At 40.0% G+C, this 16,232-nt stretch overlaps 1 protein-coding gene, 1 long non-coding RNA gene and 1 pseudogene across 3 annotated transcripts in view; 1 reads left to right on the top strand and 2 right to left on the bottom strand.

Moving 5' to 3' along the window:
- Positions 1–5,452, top strand: part of LOC117960361 — a 23,355-nt gene extending 17,903 nt beyond the window's left edge. The window contains exon 3 of the long non-coding RNA XR_004660128.1: positions 5,442–5,452. This is a non-coding gene — a long non-coding RNA (uncharacterized LOC117960361). The remainder of the gene's footprint in view (positions 1–5,441) is intronic.
- nt5c2a (5'-nucleotidase, cytosolic IIa) overlaps positions 1–7,784 on the bottom strand; it is a 19,323-nt gene extending 11,539 nt beyond the window's left edge. Inside the window, exons 1-4 of one of the 2 annotated variants that reach the window (XM_034898181.1) lie at positions 7,780–7,784; positions 5,928–5,929; positions 4,502–4,608; positions 1,379–1,417 (exon numbers count right to left, since the gene is read on the bottom strand). In XM_034898181.1, the coding sequence (XP_034754072.1) occupies positions 1,379–1,417; positions 4,502–4,602 (140 nt within the window). In that variant the 5' untranslated portion in view covers positions 4,603–4,608; positions 5,928–5,929; positions 7,780–7,784. Of the gene's footprint in view, positions 1–1,378; positions 1,418–4,501; positions 4,624–5,927; positions 5,959–7,779 lie in introns of those variants that run through there. The other variant, XM_034898182.1, reaches the window with a different exon arrangement.
- On the bottom strand, positions 7,663–12,802 carry LOC117960574 (annotated as a pseudogene).
- Positions 12,803–16,232: the final 3,430 nt, after the last annotated feature.

The following is a 16,232-nucleotide window of genomic DNA, read 5'->3' as shown; positions in this document are numbered from 1 at the left end:
AGGGTGACAGGGAAGACATCGAACAGAAAATGTCATCAAGGTACCAATTTTATATTTTTAAGTGTGTAGATTCTGTGTTTCCCCACATTCATTGCTGTCTCCGTTATAAGACAAACACTAGAACCTTTCTTAAACATTACCACCAAATAATAGACAGTATAAAATCAACAATGGTCATTTAAAAATTAAAATATACAGTCTGTTGACAGCTGCACAATATGAGGAAAATACGGGATCATGTTGCTAAATATATGGATATGTATTAACAGACACTAAAGTGTACTCAGTTCTGCATTTCCGCTGCTTTGTGTTCTGCTTTATCATTGTGTTGATTTTAAAACAAATTAAAAGGAAATCGTTGCCGACATTATAATTAAAAAAATTAAACACTGAATTGAATAAAAAAAGCACCAAAAAAAAGTGCAGTTTTCTACTGATATCTTTTGTAAATCTTAGTCTTTTGCAATCTGTTGCAGCCTTTTGTGATATGTACATTGTGCAGGTTGATATTGCGATGATGATTTAAATAAACAATATATTGTGCATCCCTAATTTAAGGTACATCTAACTAAAACAAATGCATTAAAATAGAACAGTCCTGCAGTAAATTCTCCTTTTAGAAGCTTATGTTAAGACTGAAAGGGGCTGATTCATCTGTCAGCTCAAATTTTGGAGGCTGTAGTTTTAACAGCTGTATAGCTGTACTGCGTTGTACTGAGAGGTGTTTGAGATACTCTTTTTGATATAAACATAATTGAGAATGTTTGACATGGTTTGATAACTGATTTAAATGATTGATCAATTACTAGATAAGTAATTTGGTGTTTATGCTATAGACAAAGTCTAGTTCTTAAAACATAGCCAGCCATAACCACGTGACCTTAACTATTGTTTTAAGTCTATGAGGCAACCTGCAGACATTTTCCATTTCCTGTTTTCATCTTCATCAGCTGTTTTTTTACAGAATTGCTGCTCAGCACTCATTGACAGTAAAACTCTCTGGAAGCAGCTCACAAGAAACAGCCACGTCTGGCTGCTCATGCAGAAATACGGGTTATGATGTAAACATATAATGTGTGAGCACGCTCAGACCGCACACTGGCCTTGAGTTTCTATTTAGAATGGATGAGAGATGAAGGAAGGAATGGCGATTTAAAAGGAAAGATGCAGGAACAAGGGGAATGCAACAGAAAGAGCTCCCAGTAAATTCACAATGACCACCAACTGCTGTGTCCACATGGAGACACCTAACCCACAATCAGTGTCAGTACGGATGGAGTTCTATGAGAGTAGGATGAAGAATCACTTCACATCATGGACATTAAACGGAATTTAGTCAGTAGTCGCACTTTAGTTCAACAATAAAATGATGGCATACCTTGTTGCAGGATGTTTTTGGGCCAGATCCCTTGGAAAGCTTTGTGATAGAGAATACACGTAGTATTACCACTGAACTCATGGCTGCTGGTATTAGCACTGATGTGATGCTACATGGCTTTGGTTTAATGTCTTTGTCAGCCAATCTATATTCTATTGGAACTGCCTCCAGTACCTGCTATCCATAATAAAGTCTCACACATACAAAAATCAACTCATCTGACATTTTAAAGCATTCATTTCTATAGATTTCATGGCTCCATCGTTTCTATCAAATGATTCTAATACAGTCTAATATGATGTTACAGATATACGTATCTTCTTAATTCTCGTTCTGCTTCCCAGGTTCTTTAAAAACTTTGAAATTCAGGATTGGTCAGTCTGGGAAAAAGTCAACTTGGATCAGTGTCTGTTATTATTTGGAAACAATTCGAACATGAGGAAGGAACTTCCCTGCTTCTGTTCTCCTGTACTTACTATCGTACTTTACATATAAACAACAAGCTAGCCTATTCTATGCTGTTCCGTTTGTAAGAACTCAAACAACAAGGCATTTGGGGTGGAATATAAAAGGTTTTTATTATATTATTTATGATAAACTGTTTTCTTAATGACTATTATTTATTTCCATTTAATATCACTTCTTTCTTTGCTTTTTTTTTTGGGGGGGGGGGATTGTTTGGGGTCGATATGCACACCTGGACTGCTGCAGTCATTTCTCATTTCCTCTAAAATACCCCATATGTTCCCAGTACTTACTAAAAGTATAAGTTAAAGCACAGACTGTAAAAAAATAATAGTTTGCAAAAAGAAATTGCTATAGACGTCCATGGAAATTAATGTACTTCTCAATTTAATAATTACCTCAGTAAACATTTTCATAATGAGTTTATTGGTGATGAGTTTTAAGTCTTCTGCAATACAGCATGATGTTCACTTTGTATATAATATTATGCGTGCTTTAGGCGACCTGTCAATCAGGACAGAGGCTAAGCAATGCTAACCATGGCACTGTGGACATTAATGTCGACCTGAACTTGTTTTAGGTGTGTAGCTCCTACTGCCGTACATGCAGTCCTGTGTGCAGTCCTGTGTTTCATTCTTTAGCGTTTTACTTAGTTTAGCTTTAATTAGTGCCATTGCAACCCTAAACGACGCTGGCTTGGCCGCGTCATCCTCCCCAGCTCAACCCTCTCGTCAACAGTAGCCACATCCGGTTTCAAAAAACCAAGATGGCGATGGCCAATTTGCTCCAGATTACAAACTACTGTAATGGTTGACTTCACTGATGCTACGTCCATTATTTTTAAAGTCTTATGAGTGTAGTAATTTCTCCTTCACTCTAAAAGTCCCAATTGTTACTCCCTTGTTCTGCTCTACCTACATTTAAAAGGCCCAATATGTAAAACTGACAGTTGGTGTTTAAAATAGTTACTGTAGTCCAAATTCAAAATGCTGGAGAGAGTCGTCTCCCCCGGCCCCTCCTCCCCACGCTCCAAGTTCACGGAGGTTGCCAGGCAGAGAACACAGCATCAATGTTGCTAGACGCTCCAGTAATGTTGCCAGTTACACTGGCTGCGTCTCAGTTGTAACTAACTTGAGTAACGTTACTCTGTAAAATTCAATGTGAGTACACAAATGTGTAGCCGTGATAAATTATATATCCCATATATCTCCTTTTTAACAATAAACTGTGACCTTCGTGACTTGCAAAATGATCTATTAAACTGACAAAAACCATGTGTGTAATTCATGGCTCAATTCAGACATAATCAAAAAAATAATTTGTCTTTCTCCGTTCATTACCGCTCATATTTTTTCAGAGTTAAGGTCCCGTGGCGGTCCACGGGAAAGGGGAGGGACTTCACCTCTCTATCTGCCCCAAATGTCACGTGCTGGATACGTGCTGGAGTCCAGGCCTGACGGCATGTCCATATTGAGTCATAAGTCGGGTTTCATCAGTACTGCAACTTCTTCTCGTTCACTTCCCCTCAGCCTTTGATATTACATAACAGCTTACGTTGCAGTGTAACTTGTATAAAAAAGGTTCCATACAAATGTTATTCATAAAATGTATTATTAGTATTATTAGTGTTTTCAACAAATCATCTGAAAAGGGTAAGGGTTATAATAATAATATATTTTTTTTTTTATCTGCACTTTTTGTAAAGGAGCAGAAACTCTGGGTTTTGCTTGTTTTTTTCATTTTATTCCATTTTCACTGAGGGGCGACAGACTCAAAACATGCACAAGCAGAAAAAAAATTACTGCTCTTCAGCCTTGTATTAAAGTTACTCTTTATGTATGGCTGGAAATAATATGGATATCTAAATTGTTGGGAGACCTGGTTAGGTTTTAATATGTCTAGATGGGTGTAAGATTTCAAGAGATTTAAGAGAAGAAACTGTGTACAAAACATTAAACTGAAAATTCCAGTCATTGAGCACAGTGGACAGTCATTTGGTCCACCAGAGACAGTTGCTTGACAAAGAAAATGCTGCATAGTGATGACTGAAGAGGAGTTAGCTTTAGCCTAACGTTAGCCTTCCTTTTCTTCCCCTGTCTTCGTTTGTGGTCTCAACCAGGTCTTCGAGCACTATGGGTCATCGGTGTAGTGTTTGGTAACCCCAGTTAGTTTAGTACAACGCGTCTGCACATACTTCGTAGGATATAACCGCCCCTCCCAACTCCGCTGTGGTTTTTGACCTGGAATAGAATTGAGCAGTTGGAAGCAATGGTGTCAAAAACAGCAGCCACAACATGAGCTTTAAATCCACTGAGGACTTCGCCTAGCAAGTACTGTCAAGAGGACCCAATTCTGGATGGGCGAGGAGAGGATTTTCCAAGTTGTTGACTTTCTACTAGGTCAACCAGAAGAATTGGAAAATAAAAACCTCACTCGGGCCAGTTTTATGTTGGCAGAGCGCCACCTACTGAACCAAGGGTCCCATGCTTCCCTGCTGATTTATAGATGGGAGGACTGACATAATCTGGTTATTTACTTAAATGGTGGCAAGACCTTACCCTGGCTACTGCTGTGCATGTAAAAGCACACTCTGGAACAGGAGTGATCTGTGTTTAAGACTTCAGGAGAGCTGTTTGCTGCAGTCGGACTAACACGTACCTCTGGTGAGCCTCTCGTCGATACTTTTTCATGGCCACACCGTCTATGTTGGCTGGCAGGTCGGCATAGTTCTGCAGACGGTCACTCCATGAAGTCGTCATCTTGAACTGTAAAAACTGTTTCTGGGATGACACAAGCTGCTCATTAAAGCCAGAACACACGCGCATGCAGAAAACAGTGATTTACAGGGATAGACGTGCAGACAGCGACATTTACCCTCGGAACTAAAAGAAACAGCACAAAATGAATAGTATTGGAAAAGTATTTTTACTGTTTCTCTAATGTTTGGAACCTAACCCTCTTATAGGGATTTTGAAAGCTACACATCCTATTATGAAAAGAAAGCTATTGAGTTTGGGATGTTGATTGCAAAGAAATAGATTTTACGCGTGTGGGAAATGGACTCTGTGCCTACTAGTGTTAATTTTGTCTCCTATTTTTAAGTCTTGTGCCAAATGTCCTCGTTAGGTTTACTCATATTAAGTCATTCACAGGACTGCTGGTGCACATTCTAATGTGCACATCTTACATCTTAATCTTTTTCAGTCAGTTTTAAGTTATTATGTGAATATTTAACAGTTATTGTTAATATTTAATCATGATCTATTGCACTGTTCACTTTTGCACTATAACCATTGCACACAGTCTACCATAGTATCTCACCTTATAATGGCCATTGCATTTCTGTGAGCGATTTTAATTTTTATTCCTATGTGATAAATGTGTGTATCTGTTTGTTGTGTTATGGTTGTCTAAGCTACTTGCTGCCTAAAATTTCCCTCAGGATCAATAAAGTATCTATCTATCTATCTAGTCTTTTTTATGTTCTTTTATTTAAGTAGCAAAAACCTATGAATTGATCCACAGTGGTCATTCAATAAAACACTACATAGTACTACATAGTAAATAGATGCAGTCTTCTTCAGAATGTAAAACTTAGATTTGATGACACCAACGTTAATTATTGGGATACAACGTTATATAAATATAATAATCGATGCCACTAATAGACCCTGGCGGGTAAACACACATGTGTGTATCAGTCGGTCGTGTTACAGTGCCATATTACATCACACACAAGCCAGATTTTTTTAATTTGGAATATGGTTGATGTTTCCTGCAAACGAGAGCAGACACATAGAGGCTAGGCTAATGTTAGCTCGGTGTCCTGGAACTTGCAAAGCTAACATTAGCGAGCCTGAGGCTGGCTGCTCCGTTATGTTTCCACCTTCGCGCCGCTCAGACAGCTGGACAGTGAACAGTTACCAGCGACCAAATGGAAACTTAAATAAGTTAACATAATGGCTTATAACAGCAAATGAATAGGGAACTGTGGCGGCTGTCTCCATTTGCGTTCAAACACGGTTTACCGCAGACTGTTACATTTAAAAACAAACGTCGACAATGGCACAACTACATTACTTACCACTGTATTCTTCTTCTTCGTCGTATTCTCCTTCTTCTTCTTCGCCTTCTTCTTCTTCTTTCGGTTTTACCAAGGGGATGAGCCTCTCCTCCCAAGCGTAGCTCCCACGGCGCCATTTTAATGCTACGAAGCCATCACCTGCCGTTAGCATCCCATTGACTCCTATTCATTTTGACGTCAATTTGACAGCGAATAACTTTACATTTCAAGCGTTTAAAGACTCTATTTGTCCGTTGTTTAGTTCTAAAGAAACACGACAATGTATAAAAGGCTTCGTTACCTTGTATCTCACGTTATGGCTTCGTACCAGACGTTTTTATGAACGCAATTTACCATCGCATAGTCGACAAATCACCGTAATGTCAGGAGAAGCTCGCAGACAGTTTCAATTTACATTAGCTGTTTAGGTTTAATCACTAACGTTAACTTGCATGTTAGTTAGCAGTAATTAGCCGGTGCCTATGGTATTTTTAGCTAGTAGGTTAGTTAGCAGTAATTAGCCAGTGTCTATGTTATCTCCTACTGTGCTCACTCTGTTGATTGGGAACGATTTGAGATTTCTATTGGCACAGCTACCAGAAGACTTACAACTTTCAGACAGGTTACTCACGTCAAATCTACGTCTTCAAGATCAGTTGGAGGCTGCGCAGTAACGCTCAGCCATCACCGGGAAAGAGCTTCTAATAGACTTCACTGGTCTCCGTCCAGAACAACGGGACCTGTTGGTCCATTTCTTTCACTGTCTATGGTTTTATGGTGGTTGGCAACTAGTTTTAATGGGGCATTACCGCCACCAGCTGGACTGGGGTGTGGTACATGGGTCTAACATTTCCAATCATGACTTATTATGAAGCAAACAAACAAATAAATGAAACGCAAAATAAATTCAATTTTTTTTATTAGTCCTGTATTCCTCAGGAAGCTAAATACATAGTTAAAACAGCTTTGTAGAATGTCTTCTAAGTCTGTTTTCCGTGCATTTGTGAGATTAATCTTGTCTTTCTTCCCGATATTTCGGACAGTGCAGAATAACATAATAATTTTTATAATTCAAAATGTATTCTCTTTATTGTTCTCCTATGGGTACATTGCAATGTACACGCTCTAGTCTCTAGTCTCTGGACTACCCATAGACCGTTAATATTAAGTAGATGTGTTCATATGTCTGAGTCAATTCACATAGAATGAAGTGCTACTCTGCCTCGCAAAAGATTGCAAAATATTGGCAAAAATTCGACGTGGAATTTAAAGAAACATATCAAGGTAAGTTATAAATATAATACACAAATAGCCCACCAGCTTGAGCTATAAGTAAGCGCTAGCTAATTAGCTCCCTACAGCCAAAGGAACTGGGAGTGTCCTTTAGGCTAAACATTTGAAATAATATAAAGAATATGATATCCAAACTTTTGACCGCTTTCCTTAATAACTACATAACACAATACTTAGAGTAGTACATTTTAAAATAAACTACTTGCAATACTTAAGTACAACAAATGTGGAATACTTTAGTACTTGTACTTGCGTAACTTTTTTGATAGAGCACATGTACTTTTACTCAAGTCTGGGTCTCTAGTACTTTATACAGGTCTGGCCAATCAGAGTGCTTGATTTGAGTTACATGTCTTATAATAACATACAGTCCAGTATGGAGGAAAAAGGGTCCGACTGAGGACTACAAGACAGGGGCGGGACTTGGCCCAGGGGGTGTAACTTGTAGTTGTTCCAATCAGAGTTATCCGAATAACGGGATGTCGGCAACGCTGGACCAGTCAGGATACAAGCATACCGGACCTGGACTGTGGGGGTGCAGAGGGGACGAAGTCCGGCTGAACTGGACCAAACTGTGGACCTGCTGCTGCTGATGATGCTGATGGGGGCGGTAGCTCAGTCAGTAGGGAGTTGGGTGGGAGCTGGAGGGTCGCTGGTTCAAGTCCACATACGGGCCAAAGTATGGTGGTGGACTGGTAGCTGGAGAAGTGCCAAGGTGCTCTTGAGCAAGGCACTGAACCCCCAATTGCTCGGGGCGCCTTTCCACGGACCCCCCCCCCCACTCTGACATCTCTCCATCAGTGCATGTATAGGTACTGAGCATGTGTGTGTAGTTCAGGCCTGTGTGTAATGTGTGTAATTGTAATTTCCCCTTGCGGGATTAATAAAGTATACATATATTATAGTATATTATAGGCCAGGTTGGCTCAGCACACGTGTATTGAGAGTTTTATGTCTCGATACAGAGGTCCAGGGTTCAAATCTGACCTGGGACTAATTCCTGCAAGTCTCCCCCCTCTCTCTCCCCTTTTTCACTTAACTGTCCTGTCAAAAATTAAAGGTGGAAAAGCCCAAAAAATAAAGTATACGTTATTATTATTATTAGATACATTTTTTACTCATCATTTTCAATCATTAGTCTCTTTATATAACCATTTTTTTTTCATTTCATAATGATCTTAATTTGAAATTTCCTAATGATCCAATAGGATGATTCCTGGAAAGAACTATATTATGTGGCACTTATTGTAGCCTGGGAACATCAGGACCATGTAAACATATAAGAAGTTAACTTAGAAGTCCACATGAGCACTTCCATTGTTGAGAAGGACCATGAGAATGACTGTTGTACTTACCGGTGACGACCGCTATCCCCCCCCCAACAGAACATACAGCGGAACCTGGTTCACAACGATGCTATCCTGTAGAAACACACAAACCCTTTACATCAACAACATCTTAAACTAAAATGAAAAGTCAGTTGATACAAGACAAGCTGCTGTCTGGAAAACATCTTCCTGTTTCTATGAGACATTTTCTTTTAAACAGAGAAGGTCTCATGGGAATCAGAGTGGAAGCAAAAATCAAAACGATTCTCAAATAAAACGTCAGGGCAACTGTTCAAATTTGTCCAAAAATGGACCCAGCTGTTGAAAGTGTCTTGATTTCAGCTTCAGATTGTGTTCACAGTTTTCAGCTTTAGCTGTTAGTCTGAATACATTTCTAACAATATATATTAATTTTTTTTTTACACAGAAAGTCTGTCTCTCTCACCTGGCCCATGATGGTGCTGGGGGGGAGGTAAGGAGGTGCAAGGTTGTCGCACCTGCAGGACAAGGCAATGAAAGCAGATGTTTTTAGTCCAGCTGTGTCAGCAACACGAGTCACGATGAAGTTATAAAAATAGATGTATTGTTTATGGAGTTCTGATCTAGAGTTTAAAGTGCCCATATTATGAAAAAAACGTTGTGTCTCTGGTGCTTCCACATGCATACCAACTTGGAAAAAAACCATCCATGGTGTTTCAAATGAGATCTGGATTCTGGAAGTCCTCTGACTTCAGTCTCCGGGTCAGCTGTTCAACATCTGCACGGCTTTCTACGTCACCAGACGAGGTGGCTAACCGTAGCATGCTAGCTCGTTCTCAATGGCTAAACACTACTCCAACCGCCACTAGTTGACCAGAATCTCCAAAAGAACTACTTCCTGTCCCTGTTCTACTTCTTGTCCCATTTCTGCAGGTATTCCACAAGTGACCCTGGTCTAGAAGAAGTCTCCCAGCTGATCCTGCCTTGGACTGACCAAAGCTGGAGAAAGAGTTATCTAGCTGATGGGATCTTACCGAGCTACTGAGCATGTGCAGCTCACACACAAAGATAGGATAGAAGTGAGATGTCTCACTCTGGAGCTAAAACAGAGACCTAAACACACAGGGGGAAAACAGGATCTGCAGCAATGTGCAGTACAACAACAATATGTTTTTTGAAAATGAAACCATGGAAACCTATTCTGTTACAGCCTCTAAATTAAATAATGAACCTGAAAATGAGCAGAATATGGGCGCTTTAAAGCTCAAATGAAAACAGATCGGTCTTCACTAACAACAGTAGAGTTAAAACTGTGAATAAATCCTCCTGCTCAACCATCATCCACTCTCTTTTTGTTTGGGTTGTACCTGCTGTAAATGTCGATGTGGTCGTCCGTGGAGCTGGAACAGAAACCACAGTAGCGTTGACATGTGCAACACGAGTAAAGATCATCAGTCAATCAAATGTTAATCCGGCCCCAAATATGCTGCCGACTGGAGGAGAAGCAGATTGAAGTCTTCTTTTTGAATTCTCTTTGGATTCCTGAAGCTCTTCTCTGTGACTCTTTATATTCTGATGGATAATCTAGTAATCGGAAATCTGCAATACTAACTTTGAACTCTTATGATACAATTTGCCTTTTTTAGTCATAAACTAGTGCCGTGCCTGTTGAATACATGCCTGTTTGTAACCTGCAAACTGCACTGTGAATGTCACATCGGTCGCATACATCTCAGTTTCAAAGTTTCTGGAGAAAACCTGCTGCAGACTGGAGACCGACGAGCTTCAACACATCAGACTTTTCAGCAATATTCAAGTTTTAGTTATGTATTAAACACCGGGGGGGGTTAGGCTGAGGTCAGATTTGGGTCCTTTTCTTGAGTCAATTAAGAACACAGGATGTACTAACATAGGTCTAGGACGAGCAGCAACAACACAGGCGTTGGGGAGCTTATTCCCTGGAGTCCTTAAGTTTTCTCGCCCCGCAGGTTTCCTGGGATTAGGGTGGCACTTTGGTCCTGCTCAACGCTCAGCTACGCCCTGCCACGCCCTGCTACGCCCGCCAGTGCCCTGCTACGCCCTGCTAGGCGGAGGTTTTCCTCACCAGTCCAGCTTTCTGTCTAAAAGGAAGCTTTTCCTCGCCACTAAATGCTTGCTTTTGGTGGAATTATTGGAATTGCTGCGTTTATGTTAATTTCAGTGTGTGGTCTAGATTGAATTGAATTGAATTCTGCTGTATATGTCGTTGATGTGGTCGTCTGTGGAGCTGAAACAGAAACCAGTGGAACATTAACCTGTGCAATGCCCTTTAAAGATCACTGCGTCTTCATCAGAGACAAATGTTCCTCAGATTTATTTTTTTTAAAGCTGATTTATTGCATCTTTGGATTTCCTGGAGCTCTCCTCTCCAGTCCTGCCCAGCTGTGGCGCTTTATATTCTGATGGAGAATCCAAGTTGTCCAAATCCTTCAACAACAACTTCTATCTTTTCTGATACAATTCCCCTTTTTTTCATTAAAGAGACCTATTATAATTTTTGGGGGATTTCCCCTTGTTTTAGTGTAATATGTTTTTCTGTGTACATAATATATGTATGAAGAACAAGTTCAATTTAAGCTTTCTCTCCCACAGACACTTTTTCTCCATTGCCTTAAAAATTCCTCCATTAGTGATGTCATCGATTGAGAAAGCCCCCCCAGATTTTTGTAGGACAGTTTAGCAGAGAGAGAGGGGGGGGGGGTCACAGGGCCGCAGCTTGGAGTTGAACCTGCGGCGTCGACAAGTAAACCTCTATACATGGGCGCTCGCTCTACCAGGTGAGCTAACCAGGCACCCATGATATGATTTTTACGTGCTTTGACCTATTGTACAAACCCAAGAGTATATATACTGTTTATATATATGATGTATATGTAGTATATGTAGTAGTATATGATGCTAAAAAGGAGTATGATAGGGGCTCTTTAATATAATAATGTCTCACCTCTCTTAACACTCAAAATGAAGTGATGTTTGTCATCATTGAACCATCCGGGTATTTCCACTCTGCACCCGTAATGTCCAGCATCCGTCTCTGAGACGTTCAGTATGGTCAGAGACGCGTCTCCATCGTCCAGTTGTCCCAGTAACTGATGCCTACTGGAAACTCTGGTTTCTTCTTTCACTTCGTGTCCATCTGTAGAGATGAGCTGGTTGTTGCAGCCTGAAGCTTGGTATTTGTCCTCGACCCCAACAAACTGACACTGTGTTGTAGTGTTTGACGTCATACTTACAGGACAGAGTGACATCTTCGCCTGTTCGAACAACAACTGTGCTGCTGTCACATTCGCTAACTGTGAAGACACAAATACACACTGTAAATGTAAAAATCTCACTTCTGCTAGAAATATAAGAAAGAACCACAGGATGTTGGTTTGGTGCCCTTCAGCAGACAGCTGGTGTTGAGCTGCAGCTCTTCACATGCTACTTTTTTTATTTAAACCATTCTTATTGACTTTATCAAATAACTTTCAAAATACATTAGTAATTATACAGTACTTGATATTAAACATGGATGAATGAATGTACAAAAACAAAAAAAAAAAGTGGTTTGGAGGACAAATCTGTTACAAATAACCAAGAAAGGAACTATTGTAGAAAAAAGATAAGCAAAAAAGAGTGAAGATATTTATTACTACTACTACTACTAATAATAATAATAAATGCACACTGTCACAAAATGCACATAGAGACAAAACACACCTACAGACTTCCAAACTTGTCAAATGTAGTTTTTACTCTTCTAGTAATCAGCTTGACCCCATTTATCCCTCCTGGTCTCCTCGGGTGAAATCTGACCCTTTAAAAAATGTCTACATCTGAAATATGAGTTTCTATTTAACCAAATTACCATAAAAAATAGATTGGATTCCATACAAAGCTCTTTGCAAATACAACTGATCACTTTCATTCCTCTGATCTTAAGTATTAGTCAAAATAATTTATAATTTCTGCTTTTTTAACTCAAATATTAGGTTTAATTCTATATAAATGAGGGTTATTGACCTTGAAATCCAAAAAGAAGTGTAAAACTAGTAAGATAATGTTAGTGACAACTAAACAAAAAGTCTGAAAAAAGGATGGAAATTTAAAATCTTTGTCAGTTTTTGACCCGGGAGTACTACACAAGGGTTAAATGAAGTGATAATGTGAATAATTAGTGAATGTGAGTTACCTGTGAGGAGAGCAAGGAGCAGAACGAGCATCCTGGTGAACACACTTCCAAAAAGTCTGCTGAAACCGCGTGAGTCACCACAGCTGCACAGCGTCACTGCACACCGCGAAAGGTCTTCCGGTGTCACTTCAAATAGAAGAAAACACTATTTGGTTTGAGAAATCATCCGAACATAACCAAATTAACATGAAAAAAGGAAGGAAAAAAAAAAAGAGTAGGTCTTGACCACACTCTGTAATTTACAAAGACCCAACAACTCTAGTAATTCCCCCAAGAAGAAACATTTAGTGTGACAGTGGTGGGTGGAGACGGGGCCAGTTGGGGGGGGTGATGAACAGTGGCCATACCAGTCACAATAAGAGACAATCGAACTATAACTACAAATGGTAATCATAGTAGTTTATGTCATTCCAGAGTGGGGGGGGAGGGGTTGTCAGCAGCCGCTGAATGTAAAATAAAGTAACTTGTTACTTTAAAATCAAGTAATCTTTAACATAACTAAGTTACTTCTTTAAAGTAACTGTGGAAACACTTTTGGATGGGAGCGCTCTGGTTTATTGGCATTTATTTAAACCAATCACAACCATTGTGGGCGGGGCTAAGCAAAGGACAGAGCCACGGTGCCTCTGTCAACTAGTCTCAGGAAGTTTTGTTGGAACATGTGTACGTTTAAAAGTACTTTTACCTCAACCAAAACTCAGATTGGACAGAAGGTCTAGCTAGCTGTCTGGATTTACCCTGCAGAGATCTGAGGACCAGGTAACCATAGTCCTCAGATTGGACAGATAGTCTAGCTAGCTGTCTGGATTTACCCTGCAGAGATCTGAGGACCAGGTAACCATAGTCCTCAGATTGGACAGATAGTCTAGCTAGCTGTCTGGATTTACCTTGCAGAGATCTGAGGACCAGGTAACCATAGTCCTCAGATTGGACAGATAGTATAGTTAGCTGTCTGGATTTACCCTGCAGAGATCTGAGGACCAGGTAACCATAGTCCTCGGAAATCAGCCGCATGGTAGAGCGCCAACACAGAGACAGAGGACGGACACGGACACTTAAATGAGTGATAAAATCTGGTGGAATTTCCGTCGGCACTGGAGCAATACCAGAAGTGGAATGTCGAGGATATAGACTAGAAGCCATGTGATGTCTATAACTTTTAATTTTCATACAAAATGTGGCAGAAAAATATAATTTTATACAGCAGATATTTAAGAGCATAAATACAGAGTGCTGCACAACAGTCTAAGGCTGCATATGTGGAAGGGAGCTTGACTGACTCCACTGGAGAAGTTCCCTCAGTGCATTGGAAGGTGTGTGTGTCCCTGACACATTTCTACATGGAGTGTGTTCAACACTAAAGTGTGTGTGCTTTCAGAAAAACACTTGATTGTTGACAGTATTAACCCAGCTCTCATGTGTGCACAACACATCCTGCATGATATAAAATGGATTAAATGATGATGAATCTATCATTCAGTACACTGAGTCCAAGTCAAGGAGACTTTAGAGCTCCAGTATGAGTAAGATCACCTAAATAGTCTCTAGTCAAAGGTTACATAAGGCTACACATTATGGCACTATGGCATCTCATACAACGCCAGTGTGACAGCTGACTGAAGGCTTCTACACAGCCTAATGATTATCAGAAGAACAGTGCATCAAACATGCTGGACTTCACTACATCTTAAAATCAATCACTTTAAGACATTCAGAAAGTTCCAGATGTCAACATTAATTTTCTAGATGGATATTTTAGAATCCAGCTATGTTTTTGTTTTTTTCTTTAGTAGTGTTGCCCCGTAAGGTAGCAACGTCATCAACACAGGTTTTGCACAATAACTGAAGCTACACCGCAACTTGGAAAGTTGATGCTTCCTCTGCGGACTGGTTTACTCTAGTTCCAGGAGAGGAGGACAGGCCAACTAATTTGCAACAGTGTTAAGTCAAACCGGATCATGGCTCTGGGTTTAGTGTGCACCGTCTTGACTGAAGCCAGGTCATGATACTATGGATTGTCATTCACAGAGACAGAGGTTACTGATTATTGCTCACACTGGGATAATATCAATATCGTGATATGAGACAAGATGTTAGCGGTACTTTGCATATAGTTATATGACATAAGCGGTCTTTTCCTTTTCCTAAAGTGATGTCATTTTCTGAACTTATCCGACTGTTCTAGCTTTTCTATTATTTGCCTTTCCTCCACTTACACATTATGTCCACATTACTGATGATTATTTATCTAAAGTGTGAAGATATTTTTTTAAAGCACCAATTGTCAAATCTAAAATATCACCGCGATTTGGATATTGAGTATTTGGTCAAGAATATCGTGATATCTGATTAGCCCTATTAGTGGACAGAATGGTAAAACCCACCTTTGCAATACATGTCATTTTAGATCATGACAAGGATATGTATCAAGATAGAATAATGTTTATGGAAAAGCTATCCAGAAACTGATACAATAACCAGCCACGATTGTCTGTTTTTGGCTAAGTACCGGACATCTTGAAGTACTTTATTACATGGATGCCAAAATAGTCCTGCTTATTAATGACCTCCTACAACCTAAGAGTTTAAAGTGCCCATATTTTATGAAATTTTTTTTTTTTTAAATCACCTTTTCTGAGGTTTGGGGGGTTATTTTGAGGCTCTGCTGCTTCCACCCACATACACACTTGGAAAAACTATTCATGGTGTTGTGAGTGTGATCTGGTTTCTGAATGTCCTCTGTCTTCAGTCTCCGGGTGAGCTGTACGGCTTTCTACATCACTAGAGATAAGGTGGCTAATCGTAGCATGCTAGCTCATTCTCAATGGCAAAACACCGCTACAACAGCCACTAGTTGACCGGAATCTCCAAAAGAACTACTTCCTGTCCCTGTTATGCTGGTGTTCCACAAGTGTCCCTGGTCTAGGAGAAGTCTCCCAGCTGATCCTGCCTTGGACTGACCAAAGCTGGAGTTATCTAGCTGATGGTCCACTCTGGAGCTAAAACAAGTGAGATGTCTCACTCTGGATCTAGAACAGAGATTTAAACACGCAGGGTGAAGACAGGATCAGCAAAAATGTGCGGTACAACAAAAATATGGTGATTTCTGAAAAATAAACCATGTAAACCTATTCTGGTACAACCTCAAAATACAATTATGAACCTGAAAATGAGCAGAATATGAGCGCTTTAAGAGATGGCTACCACTAGACAGCAGGCTGACTACGGCTTGTCATAGATAGATCAGTATCAGCATTGAAGCCACAATCAAAGAGAAAATGCGGTGGAGTTGGCTACAGTGTACAGTCAGTGACAGAGCAGCAGTCCCTTTAGTTACATGGGGCTCTGTGACTCAGATAACCTTTACACAAAGCTGAAAACAATACGTATGAAAAAACACAAGTATCAGTGCTGCCTCCTGGCAGGAAACGGTTAAAGGCTGACAGCTCAACATTTGCAGCTGTCCAAACTTGTAAAACTAGAAATTTGAGAAAACACACACTTTAAGATGCA

This window comes from Etheostoma cragini, chromosome 17 (genome assembly GCF_013103735.1).
Source record: "Etheostoma cragini isolate CJK2018 chromosome 17, CSU_Ecrag_1.0, whole genome shotgun sequence".
In the NCBI taxonomy this organism is placed as follows: Eukaryota; Metazoa; Chordata; class Actinopteri; order Perciformes; family Percidae; genus Etheostoma; species Etheostoma cragini.
Note: the sequence above shows the minus strand (reverse complement) of the source record. Positions and strands in the feature narration are given on the sequence as shown.